Here is a 20,466-nt window from a genome sequence, read left to right on the forward strand (position 1 = left end):
TCAGTCCTGGGACCTCTCCTATTTGGTATCTACTTCTCTGAAGTACAGGCTAATGCAGAAGGCCTCTGGCTAACAAAGTTCGCAGATGACTGCAAACTAGGAGCCATAGTCGAGTCCCCAAATGATGTGGACATCCTACAGCAGGGCCTCACTGAGACAGATGCCTGGTGTCAGAGGCATGGCATCAAGCTCAGTGCCAAAGAGTGCATTGTCATCCCCTTTGGTAAAAACTATGTACGCATAAACTACCACATAAACGGCAGTCTACTTAATGCCGAATGTGTGATAAGAGTCCTTGGGACCCAGGTGGACAGTAGTCTCTCCTTTGAGAATCACATTACCACAGTAGTCAGGAAATCCTTCTATGTGGCACACCTCATCACAAAAGGGTTCTCATCCAGGAAAAAAGAGGTCATTGTTCCCCTGTACTCGGCATTCATTACACCCATTATAGAGTACAACGCCCCTTTTGGAATGTACCTCACAAGACACCTGCAGCCACTGGAAAGGCCACCGAAGTACCTCACAAAGAGGATTACTGGCATCAAACAGATGCCTTACACTAACCGTCTCAAAGACATCCAGCTTTACTCTGTAGCATATCGCCTACTCCGAGGAGATCTCTGCCTAACATATAAAGCTATGTTAAACCCAGAGCTGTTGGACATGCTACACCTAAAGAAATCCCAATCCCTCTGAGCTACACACTCTAGGGACCTAAACCTTGTCACCACAATAAACAGGACATGCTGGAGGGATAGATTCCTGTCCCAGAGACTTCCTATACTCTGGAACAAGCTACCCATCTATGTCAAGCAAAGTTCCTCATTAGCACTCTTCAAGAAAAATCTTGATGAGTAGATGGAAAATAGGAAATACACCCCGGGGATCACTTCTGTGGCTCTGCTTGACATACACCCTGGTGTATACCCCTGACCTTATGGTGCATGTGGCACAGCCTACCAATTATCCAGTTGGGGTATCACATTTCCCTGACTGCAAGTATCCCCATAAACCTGTCAACCTTGTGTGATGTATATTTCTTGTGTGTCTGCTGGCACAGAGGCTGTGTCCATGTTCTGTATAGGGAATCCAGTGGTAACATTACCCTTGTCCAACACATACATTGTATTCCATGACTGTGCCAGCTTATAGGTTCATAGGTTCATAGGTGTGTACGAGACCAACGGCCCTGGAGCCTTTACAAGCCTAGCCCATAGAAGTGCCCTGGCATCGTGCTACCCGACGTTAATTCCCAGTGCCTCTATCAAGTAGAGCCGCTGGAGTGATCCCCGGGGTGAACTTTCTATTTCCCATCCACTCATCAAGATTTCTCTTTAAGAAGGCCAGTGAGGTGCTCAGCTTGACATGTATGGGAAGTCTATTCCAGAGCATGGGCAGTCTCTGGGTTATGAACCTGTCCCTCCAGCATGTTCTGTTGATTGTGATAATGAGGTTACGGTCTCTGGAGCATGTGGTGTGGAGGGATTGGTATTTCTTTACATGTAGCATTTCTAACAGAGCTGGGTCAGACATGGCTTTGTAAGTCAAGCAGAGATTGCCTCTTAGTAGACGACATGAGACAGAGAACAGCTGGAGTTTTTTGAGTCTGTCCATGTAGGACATGTGTTTAAGGCCTAGGATCCTCTTTGTGGGGTACTTTTGTGGCGTTTCCAGCTGTTGCATGTGTCTAGTGAGGTACATGCCAAATGGGGCATTATACTCGATGATTGGCCTAATGATGGAAGAGTAGAGAGAGATGACCTCTTTCTTCCTGGATGCAAAACCCTTGATAATGAGATGTGCCACATAGAAGGACTTTCTGACCACAGTGGCAATGTGGTGGTCGAAGGAGAGGTTGCTGTCAACCTGTGTCCCCAGCTCTGTTATAATGCCTTCAGTGTTCAATTGGCTCCCATTGATGTAGTAATTAGTGGGAACTGAGTTTTCCCTAAAAGGGATGACGATGCATTTTTTGGCATTAAGCTTAAGGCCATGGTTTTGACACCAGTCATTGGTCTCATTGAGGCCTTTCTGTAGGATGTCTACATCACTTGGGGAGTTAATAATGGCTACCAGCTTGCAGTTGTCTGCAAACTTGGTCAGCCAGAGTCCCTCTATGTTGGCCTGAACTTCTGAAATGTAGATGCCAAACAGAAGAGGACCCAGGACTGATTCCTGTGAGACTCTAATCGTGACTGGTCGGCAGTCTGACTGGGAGTCCACTACTTTCACACTGTGGGTTCTATCTGTGAGACAATCTGCAACCCACCTAGTGATATAGGGGTTGATGCCTAGTTTGGTGAGTTTATCAATAATTCCTGAGTGGGGAATAGTATCAAAAGCCTTGGCCAAATCAAGGTAGGCTGTATGAACTGCCTTGTCCTCATAAAAGTGTGACCCATTCCCATACCGAGAGTCGAACCTGAGCCACCTGGGTGATAACCAGGAATCCTAACAGCTAGCCCATATGGGAAATCATGTCTGCCATCACCATCATCAAAGGTCAAAGATCTTCCAGCCTCAGGCAGGGGCAGTACCACAATGGTGTTGCTAGATACAGAATCACCTGTGAAAGCAGCAAAATACAATACCAGTGTAAGTATAACCAAACACCAGAAACATACGTTAAATTCAGATGCAGTAGTAAAAGTGCTCACAAGCCAAACATTTAAATACTGTACACTATGCAGATAGCCACAAAGGTTGAGTCCCTTATGTTCCTGTGTAACCCAAAGCAGACAGCTTTACTAAGTTAGCTAGTGTATACAGTGGCAAGGAAATTAGGTGCATTGTGATACAGGAATACTACCAGGTATTTGGGTTATTTCCACTCAGTATTCATGGTGCATGATGGAGCTCTACTCCAGTGTTGACCACCACACTGTGGGACCATGAAGAAGTGTTACTGTTGTGACAGAGGCCAGAGGTAAGTCAGTAGAGAGTTCACTTCCCACTGACCTACTTCCCCATTCCATGTGGACAGCTTTTTTCTCCACAGCACATGTAATATCTGTGCTCATGTGGCAGACCACTTCATAACTATGGTCATGTCCACCTACAGCATTAATGTCTACCACAAAATCTTTCATGACATGGTCTCAGTAGGCTGGGTTACTGGCATCCTACCCATACAACCATCGACCATGGAGATGGAGGGCCTAAAGTAAAACTCATTCTCTGTCTCAGAGAACTGGATTTTCCATGTTACATTCTCAACAGCCTCACTACTCTTCTTTAACTTATTCTTACTACGTATTTCCCTACAGGCATGGAAAATAGTTGTATTAGGATATTGGTAATGATTGATCCAGGCATCCCTTATCACAGTCCCTGAACCCCCCCCCTTGTCCGCATACAGTGCTGATGATGGGTCTGATAACCATACATGTCAATCAATATAGTGTATACAATGGCAGGCTAATAGCACTGCTGGCAAAATGTTCCCTACACCTCCAACCCTTGAGATTTTCACTCATCACAGTGACATGAGTGTTTCTTCTCACAGATCACAACACTTACACATGCTAGAGTATTAACTCTAGATCTGGTTTGCAACAACATTCTACTACAAAACAGGCCTGAATATATCTGCACGTGTTCTGAGTACTTGCTGCTGGGTGTTTACCATTAAGCTTAACATTCCTTTAGCAAAATTATTACTTCTGTCTTCCTGTCGCTACTCTCTTTCCTCCAGTGCAACAACTCATAAGACTAATGTCATAACTAATGTATTATTTGTACTTAGAAAATATAACAGAGAAATGTAGCTTTAGTTTTAAGAGTGAAGCTGCAAATGTAATACTTCCCTTATACAACGTGCAATCTGATGCCTCTAAAAATCAGTTAGTAGACTCGCCTATTGTGGCTTCTCACCTTGCAGATCTGCAATTTCTTCTGTAGAATGAAGGAGGCTCACTGCATTATCCCATGCTTATACCATGCTTATATGGGTGTCTAGGTGTGATGATTATGCAACTGAGGCCTCATGTAATCCTTTTGTCTGAATCACTCCTTTTCCACATCTCACTTATTGTCTAAAAGTCAAATCCACTTCTACACGGCATCATGCATGTGCATAGACAGCATCATGCATGTGCATAGACAGCATCACACATGCATGGTTTGTCCTATGGCTCCAGGGGGATATCTATAATTCTACATCTAACCTGATGGAAATGGAGTTGCTGTACTGCATGCTGTACTCACAGCGTATAAGCAGAGATAGTACTGCCATGTTTCACATATTACAGTCCAATGTACAAATACTGGAATATGGTACATATATTTGGCAGTCCTGCCATGGGTCAAGTAACATTTACCTTCATATTGTGCAGCACTTGATAACCTAGAATATGGGTGTGGCCACAAGATGTCAGGTATATTTTCTGCTGTTTCTGTGAGAAAAAAACGTGTCTTCTGAAGGTGAAGGAAATAAACCTTGCAGGTCTCAGGGCTCACTCTTGAAATGTCTGCATTCAAAATGCCGAGTGCTGACAAGCTAAAAAAGAAAAAAGACAGAAAACCAATGAAAAGATCGAATTTTGAAGACTGCTCTTCTCCTTTAAACTTCTTTTTTTTTCTTTTTACAGGGGGCACACCTTCCTAAGCCCCCAACACCCCCGAACTTATATTTACCAACTGCAAGATTACTGTAACTTGGAGAAATGGGAATATTCTGGGAAATGTCCATCTTGGAGTTAGTAATATGCAATTCCATTTTTTGGCCATTCCAGCTCTGTATTTCAGGACTATTTTTGGTGGTTCCTGCCATTTTAAATGGTTCCCAGGGCTCAGTGGTGTTAACTAGAGAAAACTTCAATCTTAATCAATATACTTCACAGTGACCATCGCCAACTCTTACTGTAAGAGGGGTATGAGGGCCCATGATATAAAACAAAGACCTGTAAGACTGCGGTAAAAGCTGTAACAGATGTAATGGGCATCCTGTGTACTGGCGAGCAATGTTACTATCATTACAGTGACCCAAAACAATGCCATCCCTTGGCTGGTGGGAGGCCAAGGTTACAGCTGCATTACCACAGGTGTACTGTTAGTTAAATTCATATCAACTACGCATACATACTGTCGGGGTGTGTGTGGTATCCACAGATCTTACACTCTCTTGTTTCTTTCTCTCCATAGCCTCAAAAGTAATACCAGAGAATGTGCACCTGCACAGGAAGAGGATAGACTGCCTTACAAGGTGCCAGGGTAAGTACACATGCTTCATATTGTGAACAGGAATCTATTTTACAGGCAGACCAGTGAATCTTTTGTAAGCTTTTTGCTATAGTCTGCCACTGTAAGTTTTGTCTTATATGACAATTCTGTGCTATGTTCCATAGTTCAAAGATAGCACTATGACTGTTTGATACTATTATAGTGTATTTGAATGGATGGTTTAATGAGGTTGTGTGAGTAGCTTAACAAGTTAAGGCATTGTCTTATGGACTGCATGCGCTGATGATTATGGGTTTGATCCCAGCTCTTGTTTGTGTATTATGTCTTCATTAGTAATTTGTGGTGGGTATTTGTTGCAGTTTTTAGTACACTACTTTAATGCTGTAAAAGGAAAAAAATGTGAATGAGCTGCATTTTTTCACTGTATCTGATCTTTCCTCTTTCACACCCCTTTTCTCATCTATCTCTTTGTATAATATACATTTCCTTTTATTTTGATTTTCTCCATTTATTTTACAATTATATGGAGCAGCATTTAGACCTGTGTCCCACTGCTACACTAGGGCTTTAAGTTCCTGAAAAGTGGTACAACTATCCACCACATGTGTGAGGCAGCCTGCCAGGATCACCTCCCCACCTCAATCATCGGCTGCAGGGGACAGAACATCTAGCCCTGCATAAGGGCTAGCAGTGGCAGTAGGCCTTATACCTATATGACACAGCTGTAGAATGTTAATTGCCCCACATGGGGGATACAGGGGTGCTTCCCCTGCAGAAACACTTGCTGTTACTTCAGCCTGCTCTGGGGCTATTCTCTAAGCATTTGCACTACATGTCAATGTTCCGTGTTTTGACATTTTTGCATTGATATTGTAGATGTCGACATTGTGCTGTTTTAATCTATTTTAATAGATATGTACTCACATACATACACACACACACACACACACACACACACACACACACACACACACACACACACACACACACACACACACTTATTTTCTATTCTGTTTAGTTTAATAAGTGCAGGACATTATATGGATCTTGGAAAAGCTCCAAACTGGTTTTGATTTAGTTTTGTTTTTCCAGTGTATCTTATAATTCATCACTTGCTGTTCACATAAGCATATATGTTATACTCGGATCTGGACTGTGTTTAATGAAATAGCTATTCCCAGGAAAGAAGTCTTGGCAGAATATACATCAATATTTTCTTTGTTTTATGGGTTTTTAATGCTGATCTATCCATCAAGGTCATGTTGATCAGGACATCAAAATTATCTCAGTTATTTAATAGGAAATGTTACTGCGACCTGTCATGTGTGCCAACCTCATGGTTCCTTTGCTTAAAATGCCTCATTTATTAATCCCTGCTGTCTATAGTTTAGAAGCAACCTTTATAACTAACAAACTTACATAAATGATATGCTGCAAATTCAGAGAGAATTTCAGCCATGGTTGAGAAGCAGAGATGTGAATTTAACAGATCTAGCTGAGTTATACTACTCAGGGTAGAAAGTTTAAGAAATGCTAGCACCAGCTTCTCAGTCAGCATTACCTTCTGCCTTGGTGCCCTTAATATGTTGACAGTATGCACTCATCTCTTTTTTTCTGTGCCTTCTAGCCTCAATCCTTCAAAAGCATCTTCAGACATAATATTATAGACTGTTACCTAAGTTGAACATTTTGATTATCCATTTTCAGCATTTATTGCTAATGCTGTGGTATGTATTATAACTGTGTTGCATATGGTGCATTCTATTTTCACTTTAATGGTGATAACAACCAGGTGATTTCATGTTTCTGTTCAACAACATCCAAACAGACTTTCCTTTTACATATCTTTGCAAAATGATACTTTTTATCACAGGTTCCAAGGAACACTCAAGTTTCTGCTGCTGCATGACAGTTTGAAGAAATACAGTAGTCAAATGCAAAGAAACAAACTATATAGTCAGTTCAGATAAACTCTGCTACATTTTATTTAGCATTCATGCATGGAACAATCGGTTGAAAAGAATAAAAATGATTCACTCATCCACTGTCACGACAATAACACTTATTGTAGTTGTATTGGTTTGCTTGCAAATACAGCACTACAGTATGTGTTAAACACTGTACTAGAAGGAAAACATAGTTGCGTGATAACAAGGTTAATAATTCAAGGACGAAAGATGTTTTAAAGTAGTTCATTGTATTTAAAGTAAAATATAATTTTGATAGCTCTGATTATCAAACAAGCATGAGAAAATGCTTCTGAAGCAAAAACTGCTTTTAAAAGCTTTTATATATAATACAAAGAGTGCAAGAAAATGGCTTCTGGTGCAAAAGTTGCATTTAGTTGCTCATAATGTGCTTGATTTTTTCTTCTATGCGCACTTTCAAATATGTTGCTAAGGAGAATCACCCTCAAAATGCACAGGTTCCATTTTGTTATTGCATCCAACAATTATTCGACTGTGGCGATGCACTGCCCTATATTTACAGGGCTTCTTCATCTGGTTACTGTGTAAATTACACACTGTCAGGGAGAATTGTTGATCACTTTTATGCAGACCCTTGATATTTGCTGGTTGATTGCAGACAGATTTTAGTTTCTTTGCAGTAGTATGGATGAATGTGTTGGTTTCTTTACAGCGATTTTTACTGGCCAGTATGCATCGTTTTTTTATTTCACTGTCACAGTTACTATTACTGAATTGTCTGGAAGCAGGACCTAAATGTTGGCGCAAGAATTTCTTATAATCTGTCTCATTTTTGGGGTGGCTATCATCTCTGTCGGTCTTACAGTGGCAATAATATACAAAGAATGAATCCCTGATCAACCCTGAAATATTCTGATAGGTTCCTTCTGGAAATGATTGAGAAACCTCTAGACCCTGAGAGTCATCAAAAACTGTTAGGAAGCAACTCTTCATTACCATGAGGTATACAAAAGCCTTGCTGTTGTCAAGAACCACATGAACCTTTTCATTACTCTGTGGGAGGTTAGTTATTCCTTCATTTGTCATTTGAGACAGCTGAGCACATAGCATACCTGTCACAGCATCAGCAGGCATGTGGAGAGATTCTGGTAGCTGCTGACCAGAACTTGCTACAATAAGCAACAGGATCTTCCCCATAATCTTTAATGACAGCATCTAAAAATAGAAGGAAGGAAAAAATAAAACTTGATTGATAGCATTCAGTTATTAAATCATTCCTGCTAATGTTTACCACCTTAGCTTAGCAGTAAATCTGTTTTTTCACTGTGAAGAAAATGAGGGTGTTCCACAAATATCTACTGACCAACTTTACTTAAAATGCGTATATAAAAACAATTACAAATAATTCAGTTTTATAGAACATTGGTTCAGTTATGACCAGGAATTGCATTTTCTTCTTCCAAAATATACATTTAATTGTTAGTATGTGTGCATTATGTTTAGTTCATTAGACCACTGCATTCTACTTTTGCATCATAACTGAAGTACAAAGCAAAATAAAAATTATGCAGTAGCCAATGAAATCATTGCAAAATCAACCAGTAACAACCCCTAAAAGTGTAACTACTGTTACTTGTCATATTTTATCACCACCAGAAAGAGGTGTTAGTCTGCCAGTCAGAGACAATATTTGACACTGCCAGGATTTCAAGACCAGAGACCATATTAGAGACACACGGCTGTAATATGGAATGAACCATTTAGAATCCTTGTTAAGGCATTTCTCTATTCTTTTTCTGAGAATTAAAATAGAAGAGCAATGCTACGAGTTGATAAGTTGATTCCTTTAGTCCAGTGTTTGATACCCTCAGCCTCCATTTACCTTTTGTGTGACTTTGAGTAAGTCATCTAACCAGACAGTACTTTGGGGCAATTGGGAAATGGGCTAGGCTCCTCAATGGTCTTCTGAATGGCATGCCTAGTAATAACCTATGAATCTATAAGTATTCCTTAATGAAAGTTATGAAATTATATCTGCACAAACCCTGCATAAAGCTCAATATCAGTAACACAGAGTTACTGATTAGTCCATCAGTGTACTGCATATGTTTGTACAATGACATGTACATGCACATTGTTGCTGCATGACTGAACATTCCATAACAACTAACTGACACTCAAATATGCAAACACGTACTGATTATTAAATGAGGCTGTGAGCTATACGTGGCATGTTTGAAATGTGGCAGCTGGATACTATACTGATGCCACTGCTTTCCATATTTGCAATTCAGTCCTTCTAAATTGAGCCACAATTTATTAGTTTTTTCTGATTTAAGAAGCATAACTCGTAAAGTATAAAAACACATAAAAATATTTTTTGCAATACTCTCTATATGGTGGCTTCTCTCCCCACACACCCTAAATTATATATACAAATTTCATGCTCACAGCATAAAAGAGGAACAAAAAACACTGCAGTGTACCACCCCTTAGCAATGCAAGTATACATACAGTATATATATATATATATATATATATATATATATATATATGCATAGATGATATAGATAGATGTAGCTAAATATATATATCTATAGATATATGATTCTGGCAAACTGTAATAAAAATAAATCACACAGTAATTTCTCATAGAAGAATGTTTCAGCAAAGTGTATGCATATGGAGCAAAATCTGCAACAATGCACATCTCTGGGGTGTTGATTTAACAGTCAAGGTCATTATGGTCACCCTGAATTTCAGAAACCTAAAGAGTTGTTTAAATAAAGGAGGACACATAGGTGGATAGTGTAGGGATGTATGACCCCTCTAGGAAAAAAATAAATTTTTATTCTTTTACAGTCATCAGTTAGTTTAAAAATGTCTCACAGCTGAATGTTCAGAAGCCTCACTTAAGGTCTCAGGTCATTAACTATGGTACCATCATTCTGCAGCTCCTCCCAAAGGGAGATTTCCACGATCAGCACAATGAGACATATTTTGGGGCAGAAGTACAGAGTTCAGGTGGTATGGTTAAGGAAATGGGGACTCATACATGGCATGCTGAAAATCTGTGACATGTCTAAGACATAGCAATTCAAACATCCATGGCCTGTAATATCAAGATTGTGGCCCAGGTGCCTTCAACAGTCTTGACTGGTATTATGCCATGAGTATTTCCTAGAGTGCATTATGTTCTGCTTATGTTCCAAGTTGGTTAATGAATGGTTTCTTTAACCTTTTTTAGAAGTTTATTCTGAACATAGAGAAACCATTGTGGAAATTATCTTTCCTTTTCTTTCATAACTGTTAATTTTAATGTTAAGCAGAAGATCACCTGATTTAATATAAGCTATACCTTATATGCTCAAGACACAGATTTTTAGAAAAAAGACGGTCTGTTGCGGCTTAAGAAATAAAGCAAAGATCCCAGCTGGTGTCAGTATTATAGCGGAATATAGTAACAAGTCTTTCCAAACATGTGCTTTTTAACCTGAGGATTTTCTTGTTAACAATTTATGTAGCTTTTCCAACTAAAATTATAAGTTTAATTTTAAAATGGAGTTGGTATCATCCGTATTCTACGGTAAGTAAAGCACTAAGATGTTCAAGGAGATTTAACTTTAAGGTTTGATTTGCTTATATCCCATGAGCCTCTACTACACAAGGTTTAAGGAATTAAACAATGAAGAATCATATAGGTAATTCCTTAAGTCCTTGTGACTAGGATGGGCACACTTGTTCCAACATTAAGTTTATTTTCCATTAGAATCCCTAGGTCTCTTAACATTATAACCAGATATTTAAGGGTTTCTCTTCTGTTTTGCATTAAAATTCAATGTCTGTCAAAAAAAAAGAAAAAAAAGTTGACAATGCTGAATTTCTTACTATTAAAGGAGAGGCTGCAGTCATCACATTATGAGTGTATCTTAATTAAACCTTCTTGTAATACTGCAAGATAGATCCAGCCATGCTGGAGTCTTTATTGTTTAACACCTTAAACCTCTTGCTGTAAAGGCCATGGGATATATACAAATCAGCCCTTAATGACATACCAGTGTTTCAGCTACATGGTTTCTGAATCTGCATATTTTACTTTTTACATTTTAAGTCTTTACTTGTGCATTTAGGTCAATAAACCCAAACATCAACAGCTATGGACATGTTATGTTTTGCCCTTTTTCTGAGGTCATCATTAAAGCATAAGTGGATTGTTTGTCCATACTTTGGAAACACAGAGCTCTGCGTTCATAAACATTAGGGTGCCTGCAAAATATCCCAAATCTATAAATGTATTACATATTAGTAAAAATGGCTGAAAGAAATAATCTCTAATTTTATATTGGAAGGTACTAGGAATATTGGCAAGGTCTATGTAGTTTGGGATTTTTGACTTTGCTCAGAGCTGTCATGATCATATAATTTGTAATGTATGGTTCCATGTGTTTTACACACACATACACACACACACACACACACACACACACACACACACACACACACACACACACACACACACATACATATATCTATATCTATATATCTATATATCTATATATATATATATATATATAGAGAGAGAGAGAGAGATGAATATCTCTGTATGTTATATATATATCTGTATCTATCACTGTCACTCTATATACTCTCTCTCTCTCTCTCTCTATATATATATATATATATATATATATATATGTGTGTGTGTGTGTATATATACACACACACACACACACACACACACACACACACACACACACACACACACACACACACACACACACACACACACACTTGTGTGTATATGCTTTGAGTATTTTAAAATTGCTAAACTAAAGCAACAAATGTAAGACCAGCTTATTTTGGCCACAAATGCTTTTCAGTTTATGCAAATGAAGTTGGGGGTTGATATAATGCTTAAGGTGTTTACTTCACAAACCAGAAACATAGGGTTTAATTCTCACCACAGGACATTGGCTTTTCTTAAAATGATTCACAAGAGCAGCTAGCTGAGTATGAACATATGAACGTATAGCTGATATTAGACAGTGTCATATACTTGTTTAGTAAAATATCATCACTAGTTTAAACTCTGATCTCTAATTGATGCGGAATGTAAAGACAATAAGATAATACCCCCAGATTTGCCATATTATATTGTGTGAGTTTAGCATAATAGTTAAGGTCTTTAATTAATGGGTACAGGGTTTGGTTCTGACTTCAGATTATTGGCAAGGCTTAAAGTAACCCTTCAGGGCAATTTAGCCTAGTTTTCACCTATAAACCTATGAAGGTGCTTTCTCTGCATAAAAAAAAAAGTTCTGTAATCTCTGAGTAAGCTGTCGGTGAACTGTTTGTTAAAGTCTACAAACTACATGACACACTGAAATTTGTGTAGCAGAAGATTTTAGTTTTTTATTTTAAAAAAAGATTACAAAATTTGGCTGCTACAGTTGTAGATGCTTCATACGGTTTAGGCTTTTAAGGTTTTGGAGCATCTTGACTATTACTGTTAGTATGCTGCATTCTAGATTTACTCCCTTGAGTTTCCTAATCCAATTATAGAACACTGTATTCATTACCTTCAACCTTGGTGAATAACCTGTTTAGCAATTGGAGCATATTGTTTAGCCTGAACGTGTTCTAAGTGTCTAGATTCTTTTTGAAAACCTCTTTTTTCTTTTATATAATTTAATATTGTTTATCGTTCAACCATAATTATTTACCTTTTACACTTCATGTTATATTTGAATCATTTTGAGATATGATTTTTGGATAATACAGTTGTATTTTAATAGTCTTTGCCATATCATTTGCAGTTTTTATGATGTTGTGGAAGACATTATTTTAATTAATCCTTTGTTTACTGGGTTAGTCCCACCAGGCTAGTAGCTTCTTTTCAAGGGAGACTCAATGTGGTATTTATACTACTAGGGGAAACTTGAAGAGGGCACTGAGGAACTTCCCCTCCTCTGTTAGGAACATGCACATCCCATTCCTATGCAGCAGTGGCTAGGAGGATGGTGTATGATGAGGAGAAGATTTCAGAAGGCAAAGAGGTGAACACCAATGCTGTGGAGAATATTAGTGTGATTGTGGAGGATTCAGAAATTGTTTTTCAGCAAAACTTATTTGCTGAAACTGGAAATGAGGAATCAGCAAGTGAGTCTTGTTTTATTACAACCCTCCATTTGGGAGGGTTGTGGGATGATGTACTGAAGGAGGCTTTGTCTTGGTTCCTAGTGTACTAGTGTACTAGCTTTTGATAGCATTTAATCGAAAATCAAAGCATTTACTGTGTTTTCTGTCCCATCTGTGTAAAAAACTTGAAAAAAAAACGAAAAAATATTCTTGTTTTCCATACTTTCCTGATTAGTTTGTTCCAGTGATCAGATTTTGCTGATCCCTGGGCTTTGTCTTGGTTCCTGTACTTCTCCATTTTCCTTGTTTGGTCAGGGGGAAGTTTCTTTACTCACCAGTGAGAGTGGGGAGTACTGAGCTGCCTGTTTGTCCTCAGAGGAGTGGTTAAAGACAGTAACTTGTAGTTCATTGGCCATTTTGGGTCATTTCCTGCCTTTTCCAGCCCCCTGCTATAAAGCACGCTTTAGAGTGCTTTAGCGCGGAGTTGCCACAGGAGCACACAAGAGCAGCGGCGGTTAATCAACGTTAAACTATTCGGGCTACCTAAAGTTCACTCTTCATTTTTTCCCTTAGAACAGCTCTTCTCGAACTGTACTGCTAATCAAACCAGCCTATTCTCTAACTAAAAAGTTCAGCTCTACTTGATTCCTAAGTAGACTATTCTCCATCTGTAAAGCCTAGCACTTGCTCCTAAAGTACTTTTTACTCTGATATAGCACTTTTATTATACATAGTACCCCACCGGCCTAAAAACACCACATCCCCCGAAGTCTTTTTTTCAAACTCATCTACATAAAGTTTTTGTCTATTCCTTCTAGCATGGCGAGGGATCAGTTGCTAGTGTCCTCTCCTGCTCAGCTGGTGAATCTGGGAATACTGAGGCAATGTTACAATTGCCTCATGTACACTGACAACCCTCTCCTTCTCCCACAAAACACAAATACATGCGAGAGATGCAAATATATAGCCAAACTGGAGGCTGAGCTCTCTCAACATAGGGCTGGCAAGACCAGACAGGAGGAGAAGGTAACCACACACACCACAAACCCAGTCTCACATAGCACTATCACAACTTCAACTCATACACATAAACACACAAAGACATACTCGGAGGCTCTGATCAAAAACCTACCAAAACAGCAGAGGCCACCAAAGCAGACACCCAAACAACTGCCTCCACAGGGCACAGCACATACAACACATAGACCACAGAGTCAGTGTGCCAAACAGTCACAGCCCTTAAGGCCTAACACAATGCCAGACACACTTGTCATTGGTGACTCCATAGTCAGACATACTGACGTCCCGCTCACCAGATTGAGTAAGGAGAAGGTCACAGTAAGCTGCCTATCGGGTGCTAGAATCCGCCACATAACGCAAGCACTCAGGTCACTCAACTGCAGGTACAAGTATGACTCAGTCATTGTCCATGCTGGTTTGAACAACCTGAGACGTACCTCCCTGGACTATATGAAAAGAGACATAGAGGAGCTCTCTGATTATGTAGCCCAGGCAGGTATGACCCTGACCTTGAGCACTATCCTACCTTCACCAAGAATGATGCCACAATACGAAGACAAGATGATCAGCTTCAATAATTGGCTTAAACTATGGTGTCATTCAAAGGGGATCCAATGTCTGTCTGCCTGGGATGACATGCTGGACAAGCCACGCTGCATAAGGGATGGCTTGCACCTGTCACCCCTGGGCTTCCGGATTTTGGCAAAGGCTCTTGCCACCCCCATTGTGCCTTTTTTAGGCAGGGCTCGAATTCTAAACCTACCACCCTAGAACACAAAAAAGGAAAAAAACTAAGGGTAATGCTGCTCAATGCCAGAAGTCTCAACCTCAAGATGCACGCACTCGAAGCCTTTCTCAGTATGGAGAACATCGATGTCTGTGCTGTAACTGAAACCTGGTTCAAGGCTCCGGAGAGCACCCCGGCACTATCAGGTTTTACCTCATATCATGTGTTCCGGCCCCAAAATCTGGACAACACCAAGAAAGGAGGGGGGGGTGTCCATATTCATCAAGGACACCCTCACCTCAAGGTTGGTGGCAATGCACAATGCATCGGAAACCATCCAGGTGCAATTAACCGTAGGCAAGACTGCTCTGCAGTTTGTAGTCTGTTACAGGCCACCCTCTCAAACTCAGGAACCTCACACAGCTTTCCTGAAAACACTGGAGGGGATAAATATATCTCCAAACACCATCATACTGGGTGATTTCAATTATCCAAATATAGACTGGGATCACTACTCAAGCCCCAACACTCTAGCCCAAAGGTTCCTAGAGTTCATAAACTCAAATGAAATGGAACAACTAGTCACCATCCCCACAAGAGGAGAAAACATACTAGATCTCATCATCACAAACATGGGGTCACAATGTTCAACACCAGAGGTATACCCATCATTGGTGAGATCAGATCATAAACTAATCTCACTGGAAGTCCACATCCCGCCCCCACCCCAGATAAAAAAGACCACAGTGAAGAACTTCTCAAAAGCCGACTTCACACTCCTAAAGACTGGTGTGGTCTTTTTCAAGGCCCCCGAGCCAGCGAAAACCATTACTCAAACCGCTGAATCACTTACAAATGCCTTCTACCAGCACCTCCAGGACTGCATGGATCAGGCAATCCCAAACAAAACAAAGACTCTTTGTACCAAAGGCAAGCGTCCAGTCTGGTGGACCCCAGCCATAAACAAGCTTTACAACAAAAGGAAGAATCTACTACAAGATAGAGCAAAATCCATAAAAGGGAAGACACCCTTGATCATTATAAGTAAAAAACTGAGATCTCTCATAAAAGCATCCAAGGCAAATTTTGAGAGAAAAATCGCTAAGGACTCAAAAGACAATCATAAGGCCTTTTTTAGCTATGTTAGAAACCTGGGAGGAAACTCCCAGATATGCTCAGAATTAGTGCAAAATGATGTAAAAATCACGGAACCTACAGACATTGCCAACATACTGGCTGATAGGTTCAGTGCAAATTTCTCCCCCCCTCCCCCCAAAAGGAGAGATTTCTATACCAGAGGATTGTAGTCCCCCAAACATCTCAAATGCTCAGATGAGAACTGCTCTCTCCAAGGCGAAAAACACAGCATCCATGGGACCAGATGGTGTCCCCGGTTGTGTGCTCCACGAACTCAATGAGGTATTAAACCCGCAGTTAGGGCAGCTGTTTAATCTTAGTCTCACCTCAGGATACGTACCCAAGGAGTGGCGTATGGCAACGGTGGTCCCACTTCACAAAGGAGGTGCCTCCAACGACCCCGGAAACTACCGGCCCATCAGCTTGACAAGCCTGGTCTGCAAAGCTATGGAGAGGATCATAATGGAACTCATAAATAAAGACATAGGGGACTTGCAGACTTTGGATCCAACCCAGTTTGGCTTTGTCAAGGGCAGATCATGCCTTTTAAACTTGGTTGACTTTTTCGAAACAGTCACCAAGGCCATTGACGAGGGCAAGGCAGTCCACACAGCCTACCTTGACCTGGCAAAGGCTTTTGACACAATACCCCACTCGGGTATCATTGAAAAACTCACCAGCCTAAACGTAAACCCATACGTCACAAGATGGGTTGCAAACTGGCTAAGTGACAGAACCCACAGGGTCAGAGTTGCTGGCGCCATGTCAGACTCCAAGCCTGTCACAAGTGGTGTCCCACAGGGCTCAGTCCTGGGCCCACTCTTGTTCAGCATCTACTTTTCAGAGGTACAGGCAAACAAAGGAGGATTATGGCTGACAAAGTTTGCAGATGACTGCAAACTGGGCACCATAGTTGAAAACCCATCTGACCCAGACATCCTTCAGAAGGGTCTCATAGAAACGGATAACTGGTGCCAGAGCCATGGCCTAAAGTTAAATGCCAAAAAATGCATAGTCATTCCCTTCGGGAAAAACAAGGTTACCCCTAGTTACCAGATAGGTGGCAATCCACTAAGCACAGAAGAGGTTATCAGGGATCTGGGGACCCAGGTTGACAGTAACCTTTCGTTTGACACTCACGTTGCCAAAGTAGTTAGAAAGACCTTCTACATTGCCCACCTGATCATGATGGGTTTCACATCTAGATCAAGGGAGGTCATCGTTCCCCTGTACTCATCACTCATCAGACCAATGATTGAGTACAATGCCCCATTCGGAATGTATCTGACCTGACACCTGCAGCAATTGTAAAGGCCCCAAAAGTTCCTCACCAAAAGGATAAAGGGTCTCAAAAATATGTCTTATGCTGCCCGACTGAAGGAACTCCAGCTCTATTCAGTCGCTTACCGTCTGCTCAGAGGTGACCTGTGCCTGACATACAAGGCCATGTCCAACCCGGATTTAATGAACATGCTTCACCTCAAAAAATCTAAATCCATCAGAACTACAAGGGCAAGAGACTTAAACCTCGACACGGCTATTAATAGGACGTGCTGGAGGGACAGATTCATCACCCAGAGACTCCCTATGCTGTGGAACAAAATCCCGGTTCATGTGAGGCAGAGCACCTCGCTGGCCTTGTTCAAGAGAAATCTTGACCAATGGATGGGAGATCGCACGTATACCCCAGGGATAACCTCAGTGTCACTGCTTGACAGAGGCACAGCAAAATAATGGGCATCCCACCCGCATAAGGCCACCCAACTCCCTTAGCATTTATGACCCATCCTTCCTCTTTCCCAATTACAATCTACCCTGCTAGCAAATTGCCTAGCTTGCATTTAGTCTTTCAGGCTAGCAAAGTCTCAAATGGCCAGCTCTTTTTCCAACCCAGTACCTTTCAACAATACAACACGCTGTGTAGCTAACACTAACCAACAAAGCGAGCATATAACCAACATTCTTAACCATTTGTAGTCTTACAACTCCCTCAACTATTTACATCCCCAATACTCCTTTTAAGCAGTTTTTTGTAATCAGCCTCATAGACTACAGTCTTACTAGCCTGAGGTGATGCATTTTTGCAAGCTTTCTTCACCTTTATAGATTGATTATTTTGGGCAAAAACTTCAGTGCTTGGCTAAACCTGCTCCATTCACCCTTGCTACACTCAGCCTCACTCTGCTTCCCTACCCTACCCCCATTCCCACCCCCTTTCCTCTAACCTATATCTATCTACCATGCCCCTTTCCTCTCTCTACCTATTCACACCTACTCTCTAAATCCACTGAACCTCCTCTCAATCCCACCCTTTCCACCTCACACTCTTTGACACCACCTCTATCCTCTCTCCATTACCATTCCACATCCTGTTAACTCTCTTACCCCACCATATTGCACATCATGCACTGTCTCAACTGCATAGCAACAAATACTCTTTTATTCCTTTCACTCTACTTCACCCACACCTCCACCTGTCTACACATTTACCACATAATACACACCCATTCTCCTACACAGCTAACTACTGCCAAACCACTATCCCACTCTTTCTCTGACATGTGCCCACAAATATGTAATAACTCTACCAACCTGCTTGTGTCCTTCAAACTCTTAAAAACCTCCTGTCCAATTTCCCCTACATACAGACACCCTAAATTGGCTATCAAACTAGCACATCTCATACTACACTCTATCACAAAAATTAAACTGTGTGCCGATATCTACCGCAAACCAGGTCCAAATAAGACCCCTTCCCCTCCACAAACCTCATCTTATTGACTTCTTTCCCGCATACACTCCCATCCCTACCCCCACTGCCAAAAACATCAAGCTCTGAATTGCTATTCATCAATTCTAACTTTTGTAGCGTAACTAACAACGCTATTGAATTCCAAGCCACCTACTACCCTGACATAGCTGTTATAACAGAAACCTGGCTAAATCCACACATCAAGGACAATGAGTTTACCCCATTATTAGACTTGACAGAATAAACAAAAGGGGTGGTGGTGTAGCTGTATTAAGGATAACCTTAAAGTTGAACAACTTCAGTGCTCCCCACCCAACCTACCAAAGACCGAGACTCTAACCACACGTCTAGAAATAAACCCAAATAAATCAATTATTATCATAGCTTCCTACCTCCCTCCTGGCAACAACCTACCCACCATTGAAAGTCTCCTTTCATGGGCTTCCCTCAACTTCAACCAAGAAACTATTATTCTTGGTGATTTCAGTGTTGATTGGCAAACATGTACATTCAATAACCCTTCTAATTTCCTCAATCTCTACAGCTTCACCCAGACCATAAACTGTCCAACCGGCATTGACAAACACTCCAATAGACAGTCTACATTAGACTGGATATGAACCAACAATTCCAACCTACATGCTTACATAGCAGGCTGCCTTCCTGACTCACTCAGTGACAATTCCCCTCCCTCTCTATACAGAAAACGTGCAGACACACAATATAACATCTCTTACAAATACATCCGTTGCAAAAAGCATTTCTCCCCCTCAGTTTTTAACCTGATTCTCCAACAATTTGACTGGGCCCCACTTAAATACCTTCAGCTAGACCTTGCAGTCCAATTCTTCAACAGCACCTTCCTTAACATTCTCAACAATCCAGCCCCAATTAGAAAAGTAAGGGCTAAATCTAAGCCTCTGCCCTGATTAACCAAAGAAACCAAACTTTTACTTAAACAAAGAGATACAGCCTGGTCAATTACCATACCACCAAAAACATATCAAACCTAGCTATCTATAAACAATTAAAGAATCAAGCTAGAAAACAAAGCAAAGTAGACAAGCAAGTATACTTCCAAACCTGCCAACAACACCTAAACAGCTCCCGTAAATTCTGAAAAAACATTAACCACCTCATAAGCCCAGGCCACTCCCCTACTCCAGTAATCACTAACAAAACAGATCCGAATACAACTCAAATAAACTGCCACTTCATAAATTTCATAACCTCCCTTCTAGGCAACCAACCTAACACCCCTCTTACTCTTCCTACCTCTACTTCTGAAAGTCACAACCCCGTCTGTTTTTCTCCCATTCAAACTAGCTACATTAGATCTCTCCTAGCTAAACTTAAACCTGCTGTCTGGCTGCCGATTAGCTCCCTAATGAATTTCTGAAAATTGCAGCCCCATCTATTGCTTACACCATATCTATCTTGATCAGTCACTGAGTTTCTGAACACTTTGTCCCAACTCTATGGAAATTATCCCACATCATCCCACTACATAAAGGTGGTAATTCCAAAGAGAGAACCAACTTCTGCCCCATTGCCATTTTTCCCTCTAGCAAAAATCTTAG

General features: G+C 40.8%; 1 protein-coding gene across 1 annotated transcript in view; it reads right to left on the minus strand.

The window, feature by feature from the left end:
• Positions 1-7,142: 7,142 nt before the first annotated feature.
• LOC122808681 overlaps positions 7,143-20,466 on the minus strand; it is a 115,752-nt gene continuing 102,428 nt past the window's right edge. Inside the window, exon 2 of the mRNA XM_044079660.1 lies at positions 7,143-8,327. Coding sequence (XP_043935595.1) covers positions 7,581-8,327 — 747 coding nt within the window. The 3' untranslated portion in view covers positions 7,143-7,580. The remainder of the gene's footprint in view (positions 8,328-20,466) is intronic.

Source organism: Protopterus annectens, chromosome 8.part0, assembly GCF_019279795.1.
Source record: "Protopterus annectens isolate FY-2018-M chromosome 8.part0, PAN1.0, whole genome shotgun sequence".
Classification (NCBI taxonomy): domain Eukaryota; kingdom Metazoa; phylum Chordata; order Ceratodontiformes; family Protopteridae; genus Protopterus; species Protopterus annectens.